We start from the raw sequence: 19,106 nt of genomic DNA on the forward strand, positions 1-19,106 counted from the left end.
TGGCAGTGTGTGTCTACTGGTCTACTGGGTAGATTAGAGTTTAGGAGAGATTTGGGAATGCAGGTTAGGAACTGTCTGTCTTGGTGCTAGCCACTGCTGTGTGCTACCTTAATTGTTATACAGCCCAAAACATAAGTATTATAATATTTTCCCTGTCTTAGAATGAAGAAAGTTAGGGTCAGAGAAATAAGTAAGTTATTTGCACAAGGTCATATAATACCATGAATTTTTCCATAGTGTTTTTATTCTCTAATGCTATGAAGCAAGCTACTCCTTAGTTTTGTGACTTAAATTAATGATTTATTATTTTTTATGGTTCTATGAATTGACTGAGCTCAGCTAGAAAATGCTAGCTTGGGGACTCTCATTTGGTTACAGTCAGATGGCAGCTGAAACTGGAGTCATCTGAATGTTCAACCAGGCCACATATCCAAGATAGCTTTTTTATTCATGTGTCTGGCATGTCAGCTGAAATGGCTGGAAGACCTGGGGGCTGACTGGTCATCTCTCTCAACAGGGTCTCAGTACACAATCAGACTGGACTTACTCATTCAACTGCACAGCAGTCTTCGACTTGTTATGAAGTATCTGGCTTACCCTAGGGGTAGTTGTCCAAGACAGCGAGGCAGCAACTGCAAGATCTCTGATGATCTAGGCTCAGGCTGGGTGTGGTGGCTCATGCCTGTAATTCTACACTTTGGGAGGCTGAGGTGGGAGGATCACTTGAGGGTAAGAAGTTTAACACCAGCCTGGGCAACATAGCGAGGCAGTCATCTCTACAAAAAATTAAAAAATTAGGTAGTCATGGTGGTGCATGCCTGTAGTGCTTGCTATTCAGGAGGCTGAGCCAGGAGGATCTCTTGAGCTTGGAAGTTGAAGGTTGCAGTAAGCTACAATCGCAATGCTATACTTCAGCCTGGGCAGAAGAACAAGAACCTGTCTCAAAAAAAAAAAAAAAGTCATGTACTTTCACTTCTGCTGCCTTTTGTTGGTTAAAAGTAAGTCATAGAGCCAGCCCAGATTCAAAAGTAGGGTACTCACAAGGGCATGACTGTCCAGAGGCCATCTTTGGACATTAGCTTCTTCCGCACACTGTGCTATCTTTGGAAATTGTTTTTAAACAGCCTGGAAATAGATGGGTCCTAAGAATGCCTGGCTAAAACGTGAAGAGGGTACAAGAAGACATCTGGGGGCCATGAATGTGTTTTGAAGAAAGACCCAAGGAAGAGGAGTCAATGAAAAAAAGATGAATGAGAAGAAAGGAAGAAAACTTAGAGAAAGTGGTGTCACAGAAGCCAAGGGGGAAGGAAGTCACTGCCACCATAGCCATAGGTCCTTGGATTTGTTTATCATGTTACAATGGCCCTGTGGTTTAAATGTACTTATATAGATAACAATGGCCCATTTAAAAGACTGTCCTTTGTTTTTCTTTCCCATTCACCCTACCCTATATGTATATACTCAGTTGATACCTAAAATTATGCAGTTAGAACTTCATTGACTTAATCCATTATGAAACATTTATGCATTAAGTCATTTGTAAATTGTTGTGTTTGTATTTGAGATACTTTATTAAGAGTAGGCTTCCATAGGAAAAGAAAGAATGTAGTGCTTCTGGCTTCCTAGAGTAGGTTGGAAAGATGGGAGGTATCTCTGTAGAATAACGGGGCTGGGGAAGTTAGCATAATGGCACACTGCTGCTGGTCTTGCTAGGATGTTGAGTTCCAAGAAAGTATAAAGTGCCATACATTGAATTAATACCATAGATAGAAGAGTGAAATAGGGAATTTTTAATTTTTTGGTCTATAATTAATAAATCACTGGTGTTTTCTTTATTTCAGAGCACAAAGTTATCATTGTTGGGCTGGATAATGCAGGGAAAACTACTATACTTTACCAATTGTAAGTATTAACTACTTAAAAAATTTATTTTAGTTCTAGTCACTTTTTCTGCCTAGCTGATAGTTGATCAATGAAAGTAATAAGAAATTATATGGAGCCTCATTTTACTATGTGAGAAAGCAGGTTGGCCATAAACTAGGAGCCAAATGTAAACAACTCCTTATAGAGAGCTAGAAATTTATATTACATCGAGTATTTTGTTCAGTTATTTTGCACCACAGCTCTTTTGTTTGTAGAAAGTAGAAAAATAATTGTTTTGAGTTTCTTGGAATGTTCTAGAATATTCCAGATAGTCTGCTGTCTAGTTCCAGCTCCTTAGCTTACTCATGTTATAAACTAGTGGGGAAAGGATATGTGGGTATAAAATATAAAAGGAGATCATGCTTGATTTGTCCTTGGTTGAGAAATTGTCCAAACAAGCTAGCTTCTTTGCTAATTGTAGTATATATTAACTTTTTTTTTCAGTTCTATGAATGAAGTTGTGCATACATCCCCTACAATAGGAAGTAATGTAGAAGAGATAGTGATTAATAATACACGTTTCCTAATGTGGGATATTGGTGGCCAAGAATCTCTTCGTTCTTCCTGGAACACTTACTATACTAACACAGAGGTAATGTTTCTTATATACTAAAACGTCTATCAGCAGAATGCTTGGGAAACACTTAGATTTGAACCCTTATAGTTAATCTTTTTGAAATGTTGTAGTATGTTAACGTAGAGAGAGTTTCAGCTTAGTAAAATCTTTGGTTTCCTATTTCAAGGTCATTGTTCAGTATATCCACTGTCATTGAACCTCTATAGGGAGAATTGGTGTGGTTGATTATCTGATTGTGTATTGATCCCAAAACTTGTCTTAAGTAATTGTTTTTATTAATATAATGACACTGTGTAATTTCATTTTTCTCTTACTATTTATGTTTGGCAGAGTGGAGAAAATCCTAGTTAAATGAGAGGGCTCTAGTGGTTTGAATCCTAGCTAAAGTTTTATTGTGTATTTTCTTTTATGCAATACAATTGCACATTAAAGAATTCTTTTTGATTATAATGCATTTTAGACATAATCATATATTTTTATTTACATGTTATTTCTAAGAGAAAATTTCAGACTTATGATATTTAAGTATTTTATTGTGTAGACCTGTAAATTAAAAGATTGTGACAGTTGTTTTTATAGTGCTTATTAGAAGTTAATAAAACATGCTCTAAATGTATATAAAACTGACTTTTAAGTCATTAAGACACTATTAAGTATCTCTAACCACCTGATTTTCCACCACTCCTAATGGTGGCATTTAGTCATGTTTTTTGGAGAAGGAAAGATATATATGGTTGTAAAGGTATACCCCAGTATGTAATGCTGCAGGTATCAAATCTATGCCAACACCTTTAAAATTAACAGCTTTATTAAAATCCTTGGAATAGAATGGATTTTTATAGTAATAAAGTCATCTATCAGTAAGCTATCAAGTGAGAGAAGAGGTAAAGTAGCAATTCTCTTATCCATTTTTCTTTTGGTTGACGAATTCTGAAGAATAGAAAAGATGCTGGAAATCATGTGTTTTATTTAGAAATTAGAATCTGCTGCTAAAAAATAGATAGTGCATATTAATAGGCAGTCAGAATTAACTTGGGCATCATAACTGCCATCATAAAGTGAGAAAGTTAACTCTTCAGCTGCTCCTGCTTCCCTCTTGCTTTTTGGTACTTACGGAGCTGAGGAAGAGCTTAGTCCCACACAGCACAGCCCTTGCAAGTCTTTCTTTGCATCTTCTGATACCAGTCTCATCATCAGTTAAGGGAAGATTTGTGCCTTCAGGTAGCAAGTGCCATTTATATAAGGAAGAGAGCTTATTTTTATATATAGATATCAATTTGTTGATTTTTTAAAAAAATTGATTTCCTTAACTGTCACATTAGTTTACTCCCATATACATGCCTTTTTAGGTTTTCAAATTAATACTATTAAATAATAATTGTCTGGAAGTAACTTTAATGTATTTCTTAATGATTTATAGTGCAAATAGATGGATATAGGTCCATTATCATTCAATATACTAATTTAGAAAACAGACATGTTATATATTGGTTAGAATGTTAGCATCATGTTCTCTTTTCTCTTATTTTCTCTTAAAAATTAGTAAATATATTTGAATTGGAAATGGATCAGACCTTCGGGCTTCTACTACAGTGTGTAGCAGGTATCTTGGGTTTTCCGACAATCCCATAAGATTCTAATTTCTTTTTTTAATTATTTTTAAAAAATATTATTTTTAGAGACAGGTTCTCTCGCTCTGTCACCCAGGCTGGAGTGCAATGGCATGATCGTAGCTTACTGTAGCCTCAAACTCCTGGGTTCAAAGGATTTTTCTGCCTCAGCCTCTTGAGTAGCTAGGACTACAGGCTCACTTCACCACATCCAGCTATTTTTTTTTTTTTTTTGGGTAGACCCAAGTCTCACCTAGGCTGCTCTTGAACTCTTGGCCTCAAGTGATCCTCCTGCCTCAGCCTCTCAAAGTGCTGGGATTACAGGCATGAGCCACTGTATGCAGCAGATTTGAATTTCTTGATAACAGTAACCTATAATTCAAATAAGCACTTTATAAATTTTATTAATATTAAATTATGTAATCACTAATGTTTGTTTTGTAATTATTTTAGTTTGTAATAGTTGTTGTGGACAGTACAGACAGAGAGAGGATTTCTGTAACTAGAGAAGAACTCTATAAAATGTTAGCACATGAGGTAAGTAGTCTTCTTACATTAGATGTGGGGGGGGTATTTGTATCACATTTGTTCTTTCTAGTTTCTCATGAGGGTGCTATCTATTTCCAATTTTTTGAAAATTTAGTTATCTGCTGGCCATACCTATTTTATTATTTTGGCACTTCCCAAATTGGAAATGTATCTGGAAGCAGCAGAAAGACTGTGGAGTCAATTATAGGCTTTATTTCACTTATCCTAGATAAATTTGGTTTAGAAGTTTTTTTGGGCAAAAGGAATTCCTACAAATGGCTTTTATTTTCATTTTGAATAGATTAATTGTATAGATGATTATCATTGGAAATGAGATTTTAAAGTACCTAAATACATAGCAACTCTTGATTGTTACCCGGTTAGCAGACTAATATTTAAATGTAATTGCCCTTAGGTTTCTCTGCTATTACTCCTTTGACTAAACAAAACTATATGACTAGCCACATTTTCTTAGTCCTTGAAAAATATTACTGGTGATATAAATCAGACAATAAGCAGAATAATATGATCAACTTAATAATGGTAATAGAAACTATAAAATCATAATATTTATTGTAGTGTCAGTTGATTCTTTTTGAATGCCTTTTATTACAGGTGCTACTTTCTTAATTCATATATATGGGTAGGAATAGAAAAATTAATATTTTGATGTATAATTTTTTATTTTAGTGGAGGTTTTGTAAAGCTTAAGAAAATTGGGATATCTTGGTAATGAAGTTTTATGTTTATTTTAATATTGACTTGATGATTTGCTTTTGAGATTTCTTCAAAGAATTTTGGTATGTTTCAGTCAACCTTTCAAGATTTTAGGAAACCTAGTGAAGTGGTTTTGTAAATTGAGGTTCCTCATTTGCCTTGTGTTGATCACAGCCACCAAGATGTACCTTTACATATTTTGGACTCTAATTCTGGGCGCTGTAATAAACCTCCTGGGGTTTTAAAAAATACTATGTCTTGCTTTTGTGTATTCACTTACCAAATTTCTAATTTGGGATATAAACAATAAGCTGTAAGGGAGACAGAAGACCGGGAATTTTTTTTTTCTTTTCAACTTTGTATTTTGCAAAAATGGAACATTCTTAGGTTTATTCCAAAGGGTTATTTTATGAAGATGTTGGAAAAAGAAAAATACATGCAAATGTTATTTGTCTCTTGGCTATAATTTTTACTCTGTTAACAGGTAGCCTCTCTATTTGATTTTTACTCTAATTGGCCAATATGTAGCAGGATCAGTATATGAAGAGCCCAGTAGGAAGGCTTAAAAAATGTCTTTGCATTTTACTAGCTGGGGGCATTAACTTGGGCAGATCACTTAACCTTATCTGTTGTGGATGATGCACAGAGGCCCAGAAAGCTCAATGTGGCTTGACCGGCTTTCCAAGAGCCAGAATTTGAATTTTGGTATTCTCATTCAGGTTCTTTACTAGGGGGAATCAAAAGAAAAAGATTTAAATAGGGCCTAGCTGGAAAGTGAAAGGAAACTGAATAGGGAAATTACCAGAGAAAAAAGGAATTACAGATGAAGTTGGGAGCAAGGTAAGCCACTCAGTAGGGTAAAGAGGAGCCAAATAGGCATAGTTCTAGAGAGGGATAAGTGGATCCAAGAATGAGAATCTGTGAATGAAACATAGGTTTAGACGTGGCATTAGTTGAATGTTTCATATGTACTACATTAACCAAAAAAATCGTATAATCATCACTGGATAATGATTCTTTACATTATTATAAAATATAAAACTGTAAACATTGTAAAAGCTCTCAAAGCTTCATCTTTAATGAGGTGTAAAATTTTGAAGCTCATTAATTTTGAAATAGTTCCAAACACCAAAGTCTGAAATTTTATTCAGAATGACTTAACTTCTAGAAATTATCTTCACAAATGGAGTTTTGAGAAACAAATTGAAACTATATATGGCATATAAAAGATGCTAAGTAAATAATAGTAACTTGTAATTGCTGTTTTTAATCTCCTTGATTAAACTAAAACACATCTTAGACTCTTAAGAACAAAAATCTTTAGTATATAGTAGAAAGTGTTTTCAAGGGTTTGAAATCACTATGTACAAAAGATCAGCGCTATTCACTTTATTCTCCGACCTCTTTTTATTAAGTCAAGTTGATGAACAGCCATAATTCAATATATCTATTTTCATAATGCATAATTGGTTTTGAGGTTATGTGTAAAAAGCAAAGGAAGATTTTCTTTCCTCTTTTCCTGAATATTTTAAAATAGGTAAAAAACTATTTTTTAAAAATTAAGAACCCCAGATAAAAAAAGTTTGAGCCTTGAGACCTAGAAAAAATTATATTCAATGTATATATATATTTTCTTTTTGAGACCTTTCAACAAATGGCCTTATTTCTTGTGTTTTCCTATTTTCAGTCTGGGGGCTTCTACAAACAATTCATCACTAAGAGTGATGAATATAAATTACTTACAAATAAAATAATATAAACAATGTGTCCTAAATTGTGCCAACTATTTAAGTGAGAAGTTTGTTCTTTGAACATGTCAGCATTAGCAAACCTGACCTATATAAAAGACTTCAGCACACACTAGTAAGAAATAGTGAAACCTACATGATCAGAAGATAGGAATTACATCCCATGGAAAGTCCATCTACTTAATGACTTAGCCACATATCAACTATTGATAATGGTTCCGTTTTCCATTTAGGATAAGAGACAAAATATATATTGTATATCCTTGATAATGAGAACATGTGTACAAGTTATAGTCCATCTGTTCAAATTTTTTACCTTTTATATAGACAGGGGAACTGAACAATGGGTGAAACTAGTTGAACATGAAATTTTACATTCTAGCAGTATGGCCATAATATTTAGGTAAATATTGGGTCATTAAATATGAAATGTCCAAGTTCGAATCAAAAGTTTAGTTTATTATATCTCAAACAAGAAGCAGTACAATTAGTCAAAGTATGCACCTAAACTATCAACAGTTTTGCCATCTTAACGGTCGCTTGTTTATGCCAGCAGTGAAGAAGTCTGGATAGTGAGTGGTAATGAAATCATGAAAGGCATTTTCCACAGCTTGTTGAGAATTGAATATATTTCCTTGCAAGAAATGGTCCACAGCCTGGAAGAAGTGGTAGTCAGTTGGTGCAAGGTCTGGTGAATATGGTAGATGACAGAGAATTTCCAAGTCCAGCCTTTATAGTTTGGGCAGTGCTGTTTGTGCAACATGTGGTCCAGCGTTGTCTTGTAAGAGGATTGGCCGGCATGTATTGACCAATGTCAGCTGCTTAATCACAAGCATCCTCATCATTTCATCCAGTTGGTTGCAGTTTTCATGACCAGTTTTCATGAAGTGGTAGTGGATAATACCAGTGCTGGACCACCAAACACCATTAGCTTTTTTTGATGAATATTCAGTTTGGGACTGTGTTTTGGCACTTCATCTTGATCCTGCCACTGTGCTGAATGCTTGTGATTGCCAGAAAGAGTCCATTTGTCATCACACATAATAACATGGTATAGAAATTGTTTGCCTTTATGTCGTGACAGCAAAGAAAGGAAAGCTTCGAGATAATTTCTCTTCTGATGCTTATTTAATTCATGCAGTACCCATCTATCCATCTTCTTGACCTTGCTGATTTGTTTCAAATGATCCAGTCTTGTTGGAATAGTAACGTCAAACCTTGCTGCTAATTCACGAGTAGGTTAAGATGGATTCGCTTCTGCTACAGCTTTCAGCTAATCATTATCCACCTTGGTCTCAGGTCACCCACATGGCTCATGTTCAAGATTAAAATTACCAGAATGGAACTTCTCAAACCATCGACGTACTGTACCTTCATTAGCCACATCCTTCCCAAACGCTGTGTTGGTGTTTCTAGCTGTCTGCACTGCATTGGTTCCATGATAGGACTCATATTTGAAAATAACATGAATTTTCCACATGTCCATGTTTTCACAAAAATTGCTCTAAAAAAACAATTTGAAAGATAATTACAAGCCAAACCATGTGTTTGAAAGAATGAGGATATACCTTCACAATAAAAATAAAACAAAAGGTGTCAGAGTGAAATGTCAGAGATGTCAACTGTCAAACTTAGTACTTAACCTAGTATTATCAGCTGTGGTAGCATTAATAGCTGCCATCCTGCAGAGGGCACTGTAACAAAAAGTCAGTCATGCTTATTATATAAAACATTTGCATAACTCCTTTTAACCTAATAAGAAATATACTAATATTTGTTATATACATCAGAAAGAATCAAAGAAGTCATCAAAACTATATTCTAGGCTGGGCGCAGGGGCTCACGCCGGTAATCCTAGCACTCTGGGAGGCTGAGGCAGGAGAATCAGTTGAGCTCAGGAGTTTGAGACCAGCCTGATCAAGAGTGAGACCCCATCTCTGCTAAAAATAGAAAAAACTAACCAGGTGTGGTGCGCACCTATAGTCCCAGCTACTTAGGAGGCTGAGGCAGGAGGATCCCTTGAGCCCAGGAGTTTGAGGTTGCTGTAAGCTAGGCCAACACCACGGCACTCTAGCCTAGGCAACAGAATGAGACTCTGCCTCAAAAAAAAAAAAGTACTATATTCTAACAAGAGTAAAATAATATATAACAGTGTCATTTTGTACCTATTGACAACTTTATTATTTCAAACATATATACACATTATCGAAACCAAAATATCTCATTAAAATCCCTAAGAAGAAGAAAGATAGCATTCAGTACAGTTGCAAAAACTTGCCAGCCTGGACCAAAACTTTAGTTTTGTCAATATCTCTTAATACTTGTAGGCAGAAATTTATGAGAGTTTAATTCACTAATTGAGTACATCCTTCATGGATTCTCAGCCCAGCATCCATGAAAAGAATGTAGAATATGTATTAACACCCTAAAGTTATACATAAACTTTAAAAATTTTTTTATATATGCATATGCATTTTTATGGGGTGAAGGTCCATAACTTTGACTAGATAATCAGGGAAGTCCATTGCTTTAAAAAAGGTTGGGGATTGGAGAGTATTAGGGCAGAAAGAGACAAAGAACCTTTGGCCTGTTTTGTGAGTAAAACATTATACCAGTCATTTCGGGTATGCACAGTTACTATATTTGGAAAAGGGTTAGTGTGATGGGTGTCTTGCACAGATTATATAATAAATATTAGTAAAGAGGAACATATTCAGAAAATTTAAAGAACTTGCTTCTGCGTCATAATATAGAAGTGGTAGAACTTCTTATTGGGGATATTTGATAAGTTTAATGCCAGTCCAAGATGGCCCGATTGTGTATTCAACTCTAATAAATCCTCATGGGCAAAGATAGAGAAGTTAGGTCTCAGACGATGAATAGGATTGGTTTAGGATAGCACTTTCAGCCCTAAGGCCTTCAGGCATACATTGTAATAAATTCATTTATTTCCTATGCACCTAGAAAGTACTAATTATGTACATTGTTGGGAGACTTGCAATGTGAGTCCCTCAAGTCATTTTCTGTACAGTGTAATTCTCTTGTAAAACCTTGGTTGTGAAAGGCTGGTTTAGGAAGTTGGCAGGAAGAAAATATACAGATGAAATGATTTGGGCAGCATAAGGATGGCAATGCCCAAAACTGTTTAGAAAGCAGTAGATTGCTAATAGAAGCAGATTATTTTTATAGTGAATGATGTAAGATAAGGCAGAAAAGTATGGATAGGGTAGAATTTTGGAGAGCTCTTGAGTGGTATACTTATGGATAATTTTTAGTAGCCATTTAAGCCTGGTTTGAGAATGGGGGAGTGGTATATACAGTATTTGAAGACAGGACTATTAAATATAGCACTCAGGCCCATAAAGAATATAGTCTAAGACTATAAGAGATATGTAAATCAATATGAGTATATGTTTATTTATTTAAAGGTATTAGTGTTACATTTAACTTCTGTTAGCCTATGACCTGTGAGGTGCTTTTATGTTGAATAGTTGAGAAATAAACTCTAGGTTACTAAGATTGTGAAAAATACTCTGTTAATTAAGTCGAAAAATCTATGGAAAAATGTGCTGGCCTTCACAGTTTTGTTTGCTTTAATAGGACCTAAGGAAAGCTGGATTGCTGATTTTTGCTAATAAACAAGATGTTAAGGAATGTATGACTGTAGCGGAAATCTCCCAGTTTTTGAAGCTAACTTCTATCAAAGATCACCAGTGGCATATCCAGGCATGCTGTGCTCTTACTGGCGAAGGGTAAGAAGTCTTTCTCTTAGAGAACATGTATTTAGCTTAGATACATGTGTCTTCTTAAAATCAATAAATATTTAAGACTACTATATGCAAGACATAAGGGAGAGATGTAAGATATAGTTCCACATCTATAATCAGAGACTTTTTAGGATAGCTCTGTAAATAGTAAAACATACAACATAAACATAATACACAGAAACCTACTGAACTAATACATGCAAGCAGATAGATAATATAGTTGCTATAAGAGCTAGAGACATAGGAGTGTCATTGAGAGCTGGAGAAGTCAGGAAGTATGTCTTATAATGGTGGTGGGACTTAAGAAGTAATACTTTTTGAGTGTATCCTGTGTCTGGAGTGCTTTCCATACTGCGTTTCATTTAATCCTCATAACAGTCCTAGAAATTAATTGTTTTTAAGTTTATGTTTTATACATAAAGAAGCTGAAATAGAAGAGAATTCACATCTAAGGCTAGTTTGGGGATACTCACTGTTGCCACAAATGTGGTCAAGAGAGGGAGTTGGCTGTACAAAAAAAAAAGGATTGAGAGAATTAGAGACAGTGTGGCATAAGGGTCCTTCATTCTGGAATGGCAGGTTTTAGAAGAGAGGTAGGTGCTTACAGTAGAATTTTGCCCTGGTCTAGTGCCCAGATATGAAAGTATTTCAAGAAGGAGGTGGTAGTCAGCATAGTCAAATGTAAGGTCAAGGACCAGGAGGATGGGGAGGGCAACACTGAATTTAACAATAAATGAATAAATAAATGCTGTCAGAGCAAATTCTGTGGATTGGGAAAGTCGGCATATGATAAGTAAAGAGGAAATGGATTGTAGAAAACAAAGATAGCGGTGAACTCTTGAGTGTAGCAAGAAGAGGAAGGAGAGATGAAATAGAGGCAGTTAGAAAACTAAAAGGAGGATCAAGCTAAAGTAAAGTTTTTGTTGTTGTTTTTCCAAAATATGACAGATCTGTATATACAGTCCTGTGCCATATAATCACATTTTGGTCAATGATAGACCATACATATGATGGTGGTCCCAGAAGATTAAAATTAAAGTACTAGATTTTTGCTGTACCTTTTCTATGTTTAAATGTGTTTAGGTACACAAATACCATTGTGTTTCCAATTGCCCACAGTATTCAGTATAGTGACTTGCTGTACAGGTTTTATAGCCTAGGAGAAATAGGATATACCATATAGCCTAGGTGTGTAGTAGGCCATATATACCATGTGGGTTTGTTTATGTAAACTCTGTGATGTTCATACAATGAAGAAATCACCTAACAACACATTTCTCAAAATGTATCCTTGTCATTAAGACATAACACATGACTATATTTAAAAGCAGAGAAGAAAGAATGAAATTAGAGATGAAGGATTCTAAATAGAGCTCTTAGATTTTGGGTTTAGGTTTTTGAGGTGTTGGGACAGGGCAAAAGCTTGGGACATAAAGATGAATTAGCTGAAATGGGAGAAATTCTTTTCAAGACCATGTTGAAGGGTGAACCAATATAATGAGTAATTGAAGCCAAATCTTAGTGAAATAGAAGGCATTGTTATAGACATTTGGAAGGACATAATTAGAACCTTGAAAAAGCAAACCTGTTCATTAAAAAAAAACCCACAGATAATACCAATTGTCCATGTATTCATTTAAGTAAAAATGTTACACATTTCTTTGTCAAATAGTTTAATAAATGTTCAGGTATATATTTTACATACATATATCTTTGTCTGTCAAGTGAAAGCACAATCAGCATTAAAGTTGGCAATAAAGAGATTGATAAGATTTAATTTATATACTTTGACAATTGAGTAATTGTGTGGAAAATATTAGTGTAAATATGAACTCAGTTTCATTTTTAAAAGAGGAAAAGTGGTTTCATTATAAAAAGAGGAAAACAATAGATAATGGTATCTTTTCAAATTTTTATTCATGTGCACTTCCATTTGCAGCAGTTAGCAAGTAGAGATGTTTGGTTTTGAGGGAAATGTTCTTTTTCCCCATCTACAGTCTAAATATCCTGGTCTAAATTCTTGGTTTTAGTATTAGTTGACATTTTGATTCATTGAATTGGAGATCACAAACTTTGGAGCTTGGCCTCATTTTGACTCCCACTTCTGCTATTTGCTAACCTTGCCAAGCCTGGATTTCCTCTAACATTAGGATTCTGCGCTCAGTGTTGTGAAGATTAATTAAAATAGTGGATGTTAAGTCCTTAGCATAGTTTCTGGTTTGTTAGTAGGTAACTACTGTTCATTTCACAGTTTGGAGTTAAATAATCTACTCACCTATTATTTTGTACTATTTCCTATCAGTAGTTTAAAAGTGAGGAATCTATTAATAGGAGAAAAATAAGGGCTAACCTCCCCAAAACAACCATTTATTAACTTCATATTTTTTTTCTATTTGTGTCTTCTTTTACATTATTAGACTCAGACTTAACACAAAAATCTGAGGGTTTTTAAAAATTTTAATATAATGTAGTTTTTCATATCTACAAATGCTCGTCATAGATAATAGTTAATACTTCATAATAGTTCTTCATTTTGTTGGAACATAATGTGTACCACCATTTCCCTCTTGCTAAACTTTTAGTTTCTTTTACCACAATGAGCGTCCCTTTCTGTATTTTGGATTATGTTCAATTACCCATTGTTCAGCAGTCACTGGTATTACTGATAGGAGATTTTATTGCCTTCAAATTTTTTATATACAGATGTAATATACATATTATATTTATACTTTGTTTTAATTGCTCATTGTGCAATTCTGCCCATTAGTAATACTAAGTCAAGAATTTGATAAGATACTCCATTTATAGAACTATGTATCTAGTATATAACAACTATATATTTAGTTTAACATTTGCCATTTTTATTTCATTTTATATTATGAGCATTTTATTATATCAAAATATAGTTTTTGACAGTATAGTTTTAAATGTTTCATCATATGAATGTCCCACAATCTGTTAATTTTTTCCTGTATTTCTAGACATTTAAATCCTTTAAAAATGCTTTAATGAGCACTCTTGTACGTAAGTTATGTTTATCCCTGATTTTTTTTTTTTTTTTGGATATATTTCTAGAAGTAGAAAAAAGTACAGGGTATTGATATTTTAAATATTTTTGATATATTAATATATTACCACACATATTTTTGATATATATTACTGTCTGTGAGCATATTAATTGTATAATCATTGAACTCCTTTTATGTGTCAGGCAGTGTTCTAGGCACTAGAGATAAAACTGAAACAAAAAAGCATGAATGTGACATATGTGAGAATATGACTTTGCTGCATCATCACTTGCATTGATTTTTTATCTTTGTTCAGTAAATGAAAAGTGATATCTTCTTTTAGTTTGGTGTTCATAGCTTTTTAGTTCAGAATTTAATCAAATGATTTTGTTTTCCTTATAGATTGTGCCAAGGACTTGAATGGATGATGTCACGACTTAAGATTAGATGATCTCTACTGACCTCTTCTCATAGACTTTGTATAAATGAAGTGCTGGACTTTACCTGAAAGCTGCAAAAATTAATGGTTTAGATATATTTATAATAAACTGATTTAAATTTTTTCTATAAGAAGAAAAATTAAGACCACTTATTTGAAATCAAAGATGAAGTCTCACCTTCCAATTTGCTTTCTCATTAGTTCCTTCCAAAGTAAGTTATTAAAGCTGTGACTGACATTTTTCTCATAATGAATCCTCTCAGGACATTGTGTAGCCAGTGGTAAGTAAAAGGGAGAGGAAGACTTTAAGAGCTTTATTATCAGTATAAGCCTCCCTAGTTGAATGTTTTCTTCTTGTTCCATTAAGTCAAAATACAAATCAGCACAGATATTCAGTTTCCAATATTTTAAAATGTAATGTTACTTATAAAAAGTATTTTGTATAAGGTTGTGTATGTATTGTGTATATACCTCACGTTCAAGTTAATGGCTTTGATTTATGTTCTAAAGAAAAGCAAATAATACAAAAATTAATAATATCCTTACTTATAACCATAATGAGATAAGTACTGGCATTGGTGTTAAGTGCCATTTTGTACTCTCCCCTTATGTTCTCTGTATTGTATTAACCAACCCCCAAAATCATTGAGCTGCTCTTAAAAAAAAAAAAGGAAAAGGATAAAGCTTGACATTGTGTACCTGTTTTTTGTTGTTGTTGTTGATCAATCACACACATGGAAATGTACTTCAGCTGAGTGGAGTATCTTATCAAATTCTTGACTTAGTATTACTAATGGGCAGAATTACACAGTGAGCAATTATCAGATTATTCCTTTTATTGGTCCTTATGACATCTAAATTACTGAATAAGTTATTAATCAGTTAATCATAAATTGTGATTAAAATTATCAAATGAATTCTTAGCATTAATCAAAAACTGTGTGAAACATGTCTACCTAGAGAAGTAACACTCTACAAATATCACTAAATAATTTAGCTAGAGTCTTATTAAGCATTAAATTATGTGTCAAATAGTCAAAGTCAATTTGAGAGTAAAAGTAAGGTAAACTTTCCAAGGAACGTTGATAATTTCTTAATTTGCAAATTTTTGATTGCTTATTTTAGGACTTGGGATTGTTTGAGATTTTTTGTTTCTATTCTTATATCTTCTTCTACCACATAAATACATTGTTTGACAATTACAGAATGCAAATATTTTTAAATGCTTTTAAGAATTTGGTATAAAAATTGGTGCAATGTATTATTTGTACTAAGAAGTAACTTGACCCAAAATACCTTTTATATTTGCTTAGGGTATTTTTTTTCCAGTATCTGAAAGTCACAGATATTTCTGTCACAATTGTAAACAACTTTATCCTAACTGTGTTAAAACATATTCTTGGGTACTCTATCTGTATTTCTTTCATGCCCTGAAAGTCTAAAAGCTGATCCAAACTGACATGTTTTAGAATATTTAAGAAAAAAGAAACCCTACTTTTAATACCAGCCTTTTAAATTTCATGAAGATTTTGATGAGGAATAATGACAAACACTTTCAAAGTTCCCTTCTATAAAATGTAAAATACCCAGTGTCGATCCATGGGAGATCAGCATTTAACATTGGATGTTTTGTGTTTTATATTTATATTGTTCAAAATGCAAACATAACATTTAATATTTGTCAACATGCTTTTTACAAAAGTAAATCCTGTATTGCTAAGTTTTGCTATATGTTCTCATACTTTTTCAAATCACTATAAGAAATTACTTGATGTTTATTAAAAATCCCCTTAGAAACCCAAATTTATTTTATAGTTTCATTAGAGACAAATATTTTGTGAAATAGCCCAGAAAGTCTACACCTGTGTTCTTTTTATTTTTTAATTTGAATAATCATGTGCTTAGTCCCTTGGACTGCTGCCACATCAGTTTAACATGATACTAGCACATTCCCTTGTCATAAAGGTGTTGGCTAAAATTTATTCTTAATTGGATGTTTAAAGCATGCACTGCATTGTTACAGTTGGTTTAGTGTATTAGATTATTGACATGACATCATGAGAATGCATGAAATCTTATACCACATTTATAAGACATGGTTTTGTTTTCTATCCTTCTAAGCTAAGCATTAAAAATAAGGTGATATCTGTGTACCTGTACATAAAACCAAAATTATAGCTGGGAAAAAGATTTAAATTTATATATGAAAATATCAAAATCATTTTAACAGTATTACTTTCAAATAAGATGGAGAGTCTCATGAATAGTCATATTGACAATTTGTATGTAGTTTAAGTGGAATGAAGCAAAAGGCAATGTTTTTGGATTTTTAATATGCTACTTTTGGATGTAAACAAACATTTAGGGTTAGTGTGCTCAGCTTTGAGAAGAACAAAAATTCATACTTATGTACATGTGGCTAAATTTAAATATCCTGTTTTTGATACTAATTTTGAAAGTCATAAAACTTCTTTTGATATCTTGGTAAAAGTAATCATATACTGTAAGCATTTAAACATGTTTAATTTTGTCATAATAGCATTTATAAAGTACATCCTACACATTATATTGAGGGTTCTCGTTTGAAATTTTTAATACTCTTTATCTTCCCAGCATATCTTGGCCCTCATGATGGGCAAAGAATACAATGAAAGCAGGTGGATTAGGGGTTAGTGGGGAGTGGGTAGGGGATCATTTTCTTATATGACATTTTTGCCTTAAGAATAAAAAAGTGCTTTAGCACTGCTGGCTGGCATTTTTAATGCAGGTAGTGAAAGTGATTTTAGAAGTGTGGCATGAAAAAGAGGGAAGGGGAGTTTCTATTTTCTGGCCTTTTAGAAGTGCCTAGTAGGTAGTTATAGTGAGTCATAGAGAAGTGCACAGAGCTTGAGGAAAGGCATGAAGTCCCTGAGATGTTCTTTTCCTTAGTGTATAATATTAAGATGCCTAGAAATGGGACTCTATTGTCCCTTCTTGTATAGGCACTTTACATTTCTTGCTGTGACTGCAGCAACCACATACAGTACAGACAACCTCAAAAGCTGTTTATATTAGTGTAAATAGAAAAAACTGTAGAGAAATTTCTAATTTTCTCTATGGGCATTTGTGGGAATGTATGTGTAGTATGCACTACTTTGTATATAGGGAATAGCACCACATCATAGGTTGTCTGTGAACTTTGGGGTCGTCTTCTCTCAGTTGCCCAGTTGTATCCTGGCATCAGTCCCTTTTTCAAGACTGGATAGAGACAAGATTTCTTGACATGAGTTAACTTTGACCCCTCCCACTATGCAAATATAATCTGGAACTTATTACTTCAGAATAGACGTTCCTATAGTTCAGCTATCCCTTATTCTCTTGTACCTTTAATCACTATCAATGAAGATACCTCATCTCACTCCTGGAGGTGTTCTAAACTTTGCCTATAAACATTGTTCCCCAAATCACTAATTTCTAAATAGCTTCTCTAGTTTCTAAGTAGCTGCTCTTGCTATCTTCTCACTACTGGCTTTATTTACAGATTTGGACTTTGCTCATTACAGAGCATTGTCAGAGTTGTTGAGTTCATCAAAAGATCAGCTTGCAGTATATGTAGCATAAATATGCCAGTAGTAGAATTCTGTAAATTATGCTATATTTAACATTTTAATGCTTCTTAGTTTAACTCCATATGCTAAGAAGTAGATTCATAAACAAAAGAAAAATACCTAGACTCTGCCAGCTCCTTGAGCTACTAATTAGGCATGGAGAGGATTAAGCTATATGTGAATTATCTTCCCATTACCAAGAATGGTTATGTTTCAGAGAATACGAGTTCAAACAGTTTGAGTTGGAAAAAGATGTCAAACCAAATTTATATGTAATATTTAACCTAAGGACATCTTTAAAACTATTGCCCACATTCCATTTTTTTCCTCATATTTACTTAAAGATCAAAGATAAACATTAGATATCTGAAGGAATTAGTGATGAATAGCCTATTTTACAAAATAAACCTGTTGAAATGGGCTTTAAAAGACAAAAATAACCAGCTGTCATGCATTGACTGTGTAGATGCAAACATAACAGAAAATATGTCTCTAAAGCTCCAGTTATACAAAAATGAAACTTCTATATCATGTTCCCTCAAAGAATGTATGATAGATTATTTTAAGACCATGATGGTGGAGTAAAAAAAGCTAAAATTTAAAATTTTGGATACTAAAAAGTGACTGCTTCTATTTAACCTTAAAATCATGTAGAATTGTGAAGAAATGTAACAGGATAAAGTTGGATTAGTTATGCAATACTAATCAATTGTCTAACCTTTGTGTATTCTAAAAAGTAAAGTTTAAATCTTTATAGCTTGCTAGATATGCTGTTTTTTGGTAGAAAATTCCCATGGTCTGTACTAAAAAAGTGCCTAAAAATTGATTTGTGTTGATTTTTAAGTCCATCTAATAAATTATATATGTTTTCTATGGTATTACATGTGCTTGTCTTACTGATGACATAGCCTGAAGGATTTCTAAATCACAATTTGTACTTTATTTGAATAAAAAATCTAGAAATTGAAGATGCCCACCTAACCCTCAACAAATTGGGTCATAGTGTAATGACGCACAAGCAAAACTACTTTTTCTCCTTCCTGATACAGATATGTCATGACCCTGGCATTAGTTGATATGGAAACTAGAAAGCTGAACTCTGTTCCTGTTTTTTAAAACAGTTTTAACAGAAAATTATATGTTTGAAATTCTCAGTAAAAGTTTGTCATTTGTATAAGAGTAGCCTCTTGAGTCTCATAGTT

At 33.5% G+C, this 19,106-nt stretch overlaps 1 protein-coding gene across 2 annotated transcripts in view; it reads left to right on the forward strand.

Annotated features, from left to right (window-relative positions):
- The window catches only part of ARL5A (ADP ribosylation factor like GTPase 5A), a 29,403-nt gene extending 10,621 nt beyond the window's left edge, over nucleotides 1-18,782 (forward strand). Inside the window, exons 2-6 of one of the 2 annotated variants that reach the window (XM_045558950.1) lie at nucleotides 1,842-1,902; nucleotides 2,368-2,515; nucleotides 4,564-4,647; nucleotides 10,704-10,855; nucleotides 14,281-18,782. In XM_045558950.1, coding sequence (XP_045414906.1) covers nucleotides 1,842-1,902; nucleotides 2,368-2,515; nucleotides 4,564-4,647; nucleotides 10,704-10,855; nucleotides 14,281-14,329 — 494 coding nt within the window. In that variant the 3' untranslated portion in view covers nucleotides 14,330-18,782. The remainder of the gene's footprint in view (nucleotides 1-1,841; nucleotides 1,903-2,367; nucleotides 2,516-4,563; nucleotides 4,648-10,703; nucleotides 10,856-14,280) is intronic. The other variant, XM_045558951.1, reaches the window with a different exon arrangement.
- The last annotated feature ends 324 nt before the right edge of the window (nucleotides 18,783-19,106 follow it).

Source organism: Lemur catta, chromosome 8, assembly GCF_020740605.2.
Source record: "Lemur catta isolate mLemCat1 chromosome 8, mLemCat1.pri, whole genome shotgun sequence".
Taxonomy (NCBI): domain Eukaryota; kingdom Metazoa; phylum Chordata; class Mammalia; order Primates; family Lemuridae; genus Lemur; species Lemur catta.